Source organism: Fukomys damarensis, unplaced genomic scaffold (assembly GCF_012274545.1).
Source record: "Fukomys damarensis isolate Sample0158 unplaced genomic scaffold, DMR_v1.0_HiC HiC_scaffold_24, whole genome shotgun sequence".
NCBI classification, from domain to species: domain Eukaryota; kingdom Metazoa; phylum Chordata; class Mammalia; order Rodentia; family Bathyergidae; genus Fukomys; species Fukomys damarensis.
Genome location: NW_022900936.1, coordinates 304726 through 312733, shown reverse-complemented (window position 1 = coordinate 312733; position 8008 = coordinate 304726). Strand labels below are relative to the sequence as shown.

At 37.7% G+C, this 8008-nt stretch overlaps 1 protein-coding gene across 1 annotated transcript in view; it reads left to right on the top strand.

Annotated features, from left to right (window-relative positions):
* Dip2a (disco interacting protein 2 homolog A) overlaps positions 1 to 8008 on the top strand; it is a 136181-nt gene that overhangs the window by 35042 nt on the left and 93131 nt on the right. The window contains exon 4 of the mRNA XM_033755929.1: positions 1512 to 1628. Within this exon, the coding sequence (XP_033611820.1) occupies positions 1512 to 1628 (117 nt within the window). The remainder of the gene's footprint in view (positions 1 to 1511; positions 1629 to 8008) is intronic.

Sequence of the window (8008 nt, the reverse complement as noted above, 5' to 3'; positions counted from 1 at the left end):
TATATATATATATAGTGTGAAAGGACCAATCTGAGATATTAAGCCTGAGAATGTGGGTTCCCATGTAATCACAAGCAGCTGTCAGTGTGCAGAGATGACCCTCTCAGTGGAAGAGGAGGGCCAGCAATGATTGGAGAGGACAGAGGGAGGATTTATTTAATTGCTGGTGATGCCTTTCTGGAGGCAAGAACCCTCTTCCTCTCCAACATTTCTGAGCATAAATCTCAGAAGGATCAAAGCTCTAAATATGCCTTCAATTATAATAATTACTAAATTGAAGAGAATATTTGAAAAACCTTTGGAGTGTTGTCTTCACAGGCAAGTTTGGAGACCTAGAAGTTCAAAGGAAAAGACAGTGAGTGCTATGTCTTGTATTTAGATGTACCCCTAAAGCCTCATGTGGTCATAGGTGGGACTTTTTGGAGATGGCTGGGTCTGGATCAAGGCTGTGAGGCTGGGATTGATTTACAGTGTGATGACTGGATTAAGGGTGTGAGTGCTACCCACCGTAACCTGGATAAGATATAAGGAACAGAAAGAGCTGCTGTGGTTTTTGCTTGTTGCTTGCTTCTTTCTCTGTGATGCTCCTCTGCCCCTCTGTCCTGGAGCCAGCCAAGTATGAACTGAAACCTTTCCTCCTTTAACTTTGGGTGTTGGGTATTTTGTCTCAGCCACAAGAAAAGTAACTAGGACAGACAGACAAGAGTGATTGGCCTCCCAGACAGCCAGCCAGGGCACAGCTCTGAGCTGATGGTCCAGTGTGTCTCAGCAGAAGACTTTCCTCCTTAGGAGGGGCTCATTAGCTGGGAAAAGTGAATAGAAATTCAAAGGAGAGGAAATGCAGATGGTCAATAAAAATTACTTCAACCTCACTATAGATAGAGAAATGTAGATTAAAGAGAGCCATTTTTCTTTTACCAGATTGGGAAAATTTCTTTTTTTTTTTTTTTTTTTTTTTTTTTATAACACCCATTGCTGACAAAAGATGTGGGGAAGTGGTACTTTCATATATTGCTGTGGGAGTGTGAATTGCTATAACCTTTTTGAAAGTTATCTCTTGATATTTGTTATAATTAAACATACATCTTCTCTTTCACCCAATAATTTCAGATTGGCTTTTGTTTGTATGTTTGTTGATTAAGCAAATCGGTCTCAAAGAATTAAATCATGTATATTTTGGCATATGAGGATGTCCATTTACTTATACAGTTATACCTTGGTACTCATTTCTTTGAAATTTGTTGATTTTGGTACTTGGTGCTTTTTTTTTTTTTTTTTTTTTTTGAGACAAGGTGTTGCTATATAGTTCAGGTTGGCCTTGCACTCGCTATATAGCCCAGGACCTGGACACTGCCCTGAACCCAGGCCAAGGCTCTTTTGTGCTTCGAGGGCCATGCTGTGTTGGTGCAGCATACACCGTGTGGCCACATAAAGGAAACATGTTTTAAATGGAGTTTTTCATAACTTGGAAACAAATTGTTCACAGAAAATACTCAAAAAATATGTTTCAGGAGTAGACCCATGCCTGCAAGCAGAGAATCGACTCCCAGGGCCTTCCCTGACCACTGCTGCACCCAAAGCGCAGAAGTCCCGGGCAACCAATTCCAGGGACGAGCGCTTCCGCTCAGGTAAGCTTACAGCCAGGACTGAGAACAGGGCCCACTGGACACTTGTATTCCTGCCACTGAGGCTGTTAGTTTTTCTTTGCCAAAGGAACTATTTTCACTTAAGCAGTGATTTACATCATGTTGCTCAAGAAGAGTTTAGCTGGGTGTGGTGGTACCTATAATCTTAGTACCTATAATCCTAGTACCTCAGGAGGCTGAGGCAGGAGGATTGCTGCAAATTCAGGGACAGCTTGGGCTACATAGTGAGTTCAAGGCCAGCCTGAACTATATAGCAAGATCCTGTCTCAAAAAGAAAGAAGTTTAACCTTCACCTAACCAGTCTGTTTAGTATATTATATCTCTTACCTGCTGGTTTTCTTAGAGGAGGCTTACAAAACTCTGGAGAAATCTTTCTTCCACTGTTACAGAATCGTCTGTGTACTCAGCTGTGTCCACATCTACAGAGGTTTGGCTCTGCTGTCGCAGTTTCTGTGCATTATGGAGCAGCTTTGCTGCTACCTTTCGTAGTATTTCGTTACTTTGTGATCTGTGATCTTGGGAGTTTCCTTTTGATTTGATTTCTGCCACTGTCAGTGCTTTTAGAAATATTTAAATTTGGGGCCGGGGATTTAGCTCAGCGGTTCGGTGGCCTGCCTTGCAAGCGCAGGGACCCGAGTTCAATCCCCGGTACCAAAAAAAAAAAAAAAAAGAAATATTTAAATTTTTCTTTAATTTTAGATTATCAGAATGACCACTGAAAAAACTGCTTTCAATTATTATTTACAAACTGATAGCTTTTCAGCACTTCACCTGTTTAGCAACATTTTCATACTGTGTGATTGTATGTTTCTTTTACATTTATGTCCTTCTCAGGAAAGCTTTCAATATAATGAAGTGGTGTTTGAAGAATACCAAAAAAGAACATTAAGATTTTAAGTGTTTTTCTTCAGCATGGGAATATGAATAAATGGTCTAAGATATATTTGACTAGGAATTTCTTACCAATTTGATATGTACTTGTAAAAAGCAACCACACTGAAAGTTTCTTTTTTAACTTTTTATAATATTGTACACTTTTACTGTCCAATATATGTAAAATATTATACGAAGCTTAGGCACAAAGGTGAAAGCTATCTAATATCTACGAACCCTAAGATGGTCATGCTTAGCAGCTTCTGGAGCCCAGGATGCACCCATGAATGAGACTGTGTGCAAGGTACCCTTCCTCCACCACCCTTGCATCCCAATACTTCCATGTAATCAGTGTTAATAAACTGGTTTCTGCCCTTGTGAACCATGTAGTGGGTTCTGATTCTTTGTCTTCTTAATACAAGTCTTTTATTGTAAATAAGATTTGTCAGTATTTTCTTTCAAGCTGCTGTGTGGTTTGTCTTTGCATTTCCTTGAAGTATCTTTTGAAAAGCAATTTTTAATTTTGATGTCTAAGATCAGTTTTTTTGAGTTATAATGCTTTGGTCTTGTGTCTAAGAAATCTTTGTCTAACCCAAGTTTTCTCTTATATTTTCTTATAGAAGTTTTGTAGTTTCAGGTTTTAACTTGAGGTCTATCCATTTTTTAGTTTTATTATGAATGCAGGTTATGGGTCAGTTTATTTACCTAATCGTTCCTGCACCATTTATTAAGAACACTATGCTTTCTCCAGTGAACTCTCCTCACACTTTTGTCTAAAAAAATTGCACATAGGTGTGTGTGCATCCCTTGCTGTACTCTGTGTCCATTGATCTCGGAGGCAACCGTGTTCTCTTAAGGTTGAAGTCAGTAGTTTGGTTCTCAACCTTGTTTCTCATCTGTGTTCCTTTGTATGTAATGTGCTTAAGATCTTTCTCCTTAACACAGTGGACCGAATTGTGTATCCCCAAGTTCATAGGTTGAAGCCCTTAACCTCCAAGGAATGGTATTTGTAGTAGAGGCCTTTGGAAGGTAATTGGGTTAGATTAGGGTATGAAAGTGGAGTCCTTATGTTGGGCTTGGAGAGAACCTCACCACCTGCCCGCCAGTTGAGGTCACCGGGAAAAGGCAGCTACTACAGCAAGAAAGATAGCCCTCACCCAAAACCAACCATGCTAGCACCATAGTTTTGGATTTCTACCCTCTAGGACATTGAGAAAATAAATTTCTGTGGTTTAAGCCAATCTTTGGTGCTTTGTCACAGACTGAGCAGACTAAGACACGCTGGTTTTGAGTGGTTTATTTCTTATGTGTCTGGTAGTATTTATTTCTTATACTTGAGGTTTGTTTAGTTTTTTTAATCTTTTGGTTTATATTGTCTAGATTTTTAGTACTGGGTTATTTTATCTGTAGTTTTTTTTTTAACAACAGTAAAGTTTAAAGTATATGGTTGCAGTGACTTCCATGTCTGATGTATGGTCTCTTTCTCTTGATTTTGAGCACCTTCCACTATGAGGGCTTTCAGCCGAGTCCTCACCTGGGAATGCTTTTTAAACCTGGTGTTTCTGAGACTATCTTTGTTAAACCCTCAAGTTTCCATGATTATTTTCCTGGGTAATAAAAATTCTGGTTTTGGCACTTTTAAAAATACCGTATTGTGTCCCTGCATCTGTTGTTTCTCCTGAGTATTGACCATGCTCATTTGGGGGACTTGCTCTTTCTCTCTGGAAGCTTTTAGAATTGTCTTCTTGTGTTTGATCTTCATATTTTTTTTTTTTTTTTTTTTTTTTTTGGTACCGGGGATTGAACTCAGGTCCTTGCGCTTGCAAGGAATTTTTTTTTTTTTGTTTTAAAAAAAGTTTATTTGTTACAAGGTGTTAAATGCTAAAACTAGGGCCAGGGATTTAGCTCATTGGTTCTGCCACATGCCTCGCAAACGCAAGGTCCCAAGTTCGATCCCTGATTAAAAAAAAAAAACGACAAAAACTAAAGCTAAAAAAAAATAAATTCAGGTCAGGCTCTGTTAAAATTATACACATACCCTTATTAGCGAAATCATTAAAGATTGAATTAAACAGATGCTTTAAATAAGATAAAGTACTCTTTGAGGACATTTGTATCCAATTAGCTACAGCAGTGTAGTGTAGTTTGTAAAATTATAGTTGGAAAATTTAGCTACTGTAGAAATAAAATCTATCCCATTCTTCTGTCTTTTGCTACTACCCTCTGTGAAGCCAGCTTACTGGTGTGGACAGGGTGAACTTCAGTTACAACACCACAAGTTCTCTATTACAAATCTAGGCTCCTGTCATAGGAACACAGACTAGCCAGAAGTATCCAAAGGGTTACACAGCATGAAAACCTGGCCCAGAAAGAAAATGTCTTAGTTCATATATACAGTATTTTCTCTAATAAAAATGACTGGGAAATATATTAAAGCAGAGATCAGCAAAAAGTATATATCCACCTAGAAATAACTAGAAATAATTGAAAAACTCTCCTGGAAGCTAGCACTCATTTCTCCAAAATGGTTTATAAGTCTTTAAAATTTTCTATTTTAAATTTTTTGTTTGTTTGTTTGTTTTTTGAGACAGGGTCTCACTATGTAGTTGAAACTGACCTGGAACTCACTATGTAGCCCAGGCTGGTCTCGAACTCACAGTGATCCTCCTGCCTCAGCCTCCCAAGTGCTGGGATTACAGGCTTGAGCCACCATGCCCGGCTCTATTTTAAATTGAGTGAACTCAGAGTCTACATTCAATGAGTTCTAAGACTAACTTGATTATATTTTAATTAACTCTGGAGAACTGTGGCATCTGGCTGAGTCACCCACACAGGTGGTAAAGAACTTTCAAAATAAAACCTACATAGCAACACCCAGGATTACCAGCTTCCAAACTCAATTCCCACTCAGGCCAAACAACCAAAAAGAGTTAGATCCTATCTATTTAAATATTAAATAATATTGTCAAGAAAATATTTTGTTTTGTAGCTTGTATTTTTCCATTTCATAATTTTACATGCTGTAATTAATATGGGGATGAGAATGTGCTTATGAAGAACAAAAGGCTACCTTTTTTTTGGGGGTATACCAGGGATTGAACTCAGGTCCTTGTGCTTGCAAGGCAGGCAGTGGAACCACTGAGCTGATCCCTAGCCCTCATTTTAAAAGTTCATAAATGTGAAGGAATTTCTAGAAATCTGCTGTATTATCTATTCTTTGCAGTGTTAATCCTAGCTAAATGGGATTTGCTAATAGTTGATTACTTAGGTTATTACAATACAGAAAACACACAATGAGGGCTAGGGATTTGGCTCAGTGGTTCCATCGCCTGTTTCACAAGTGCTAGGGCCAGAGTTCGATCCTTGGTACCAAAACAACAACAACAACAATGAAAAAACCCCCCACAAAATGTGTCCTAGTGCTCTTCATTGACACAGTCCAATTGAAAGCAGGTTTCCTGAAATATATTTATAAGGAAGTTTTTATTCTTTATTCTGATAGTACTGGTACACATATAAAGGCTAACTGCATGGAATCCTAATAATACAATATAAGATTGTTTCATCAAATATTAGAAAAGTTGAAAGATGTGCATTCTGAAGTCACTAGAATTAAAAAACATATCCCAATATCAAATTATAGATGACAATAGCATGAACAATAAATACTAAGTAATCTGTTTTCTACCTTCAAGTTAGTGAGCTTATTGGAAGTTTAATATATAATATAATATATACAATAATATAATCATTTCTGTACACAGGTAATAGAAGAGGAACTAATTCTGTCCTCTATCCCAGTACCATTTTCTCTATACATAACAAGTTTTTGATTTATATCCTTTTTTAAACTTACTGGGTAACCTTAAAGGACAAGACTCAAGCTGCTCTATGTCAGATAGCCTTGCAGTCCTGAAAAGAATCCAAACAAACCAAGCCACTGACACTGACTGCTGATCTTGGCAAATGCACTTTAAAAAGTTACTGAGCCTTCATAGCAAATTCTTCAGAAAGCATCTTTTCCTGTGTGTGTCTTTGTAAGTGTGTATTAAAATCAAGCTAGTCAGTCACTCTTCCCAGTATCCTGGCTGTATAGAATGATCAAGAAAGTATTTGTTCATCAGCGACTGAGCCAGGACTGGGTTTTAAAACTAAGCCAATACAAGGCAAATCTCATGTGCCAAGAGAAGTGGCAGTGGGGGCCCTGTATGGTGTGTGTATACCCCAAGAGCAGGAACCCCATTTCCTTTCTCCCTCAAGAGACAAACTGTCCTAGATGCCCTTGACACCAGGGCCTCTTTTCCATTTTCAGAGAGAATGATGTTTGAGCAGGAAAACATGGTATTTTTCCTGCCAGGAAATACACATAATTTTGGGGGCCCAGTACAAAGGGAAAACATGGAGCCCTTCTTCAAACATTATTAAGAATTTCATGACAGCCATAGCCAAACACTGAAGCAAGCATGAAGCCCTTCAGGTGTGGAGCCAGCACTGGGTGGGCATCCTGCCCAGTCAGAAACTAGGGAGAAGGCAGGGAGATTTAGCTGGAGTTTCTGGATGCAAATGAGTTTTGTTCATGATGTCGATTTCAAACACTGACACTACTTTGGAACCAAGTAGCATGATACTTTCAAAATCTCAGATTTTCATTTTGAAAATTTCATGTTGGACTGGTTAGTCTCCTTCCCCTAAATTTCTCATTATAGAAATAGTCACATGGGGTTCTTCAATGATCTTTTTTTAATACAGCAACTAATCAAACATGATGATTAATCCTATATTAATCCTAATTGGTTTTTTAAAAAATTTAAGCATTTCTTAACAGGGAGGTGGTCACCAAAGCAAGAGAACATCTTAAAGGGAAAATATAGCTGTATTACAGTTTTATATTCTAGAGTAAACCCTTGGTTTTAGTCTGTGTTATATTTTTTTCCCTTTTAAGAATACTCTAGAATGTTCTCTTTTCAGATGATGATTACGAGGCTAATAGAAAAAATGGTGCCAGGTACCACAACAGCAACAGAACTTTGCTATTGTCTGGATATTATTCTTTTTTTTTTTTAATGGAATGTGCTGAATGTCTGTAATTTTGTTCAGATGACTGCAGAACCTGGAAAAGCTGTTGCTGCTATCGATGCATAGCATACTATTATTAGTCTTTATACACACACACACACACACACACACACACATATATAAATTGAATTTTGGGAAACTTTAACGGTGCTGCCAACTTTGGAAAAAGTCATCCTAATTTACTGTGTTGACTTGGCATTGTACAGAAGTGGACAACCATATTGGTCTAGAAATGTTAATTTATTTTTATTTTTTTCTATGTGTACAGGGGTAACACATTGTACTAAATATGTAAGGTCATATCTACGTGGGTTTGATTACAGAAACTAATAAAGTATTCTCTAAATAATGAAAAAAAGAATAAGATAAGACTATAAGAGCGAGAAGCAATTTAAATATGTTCAGGGACCATT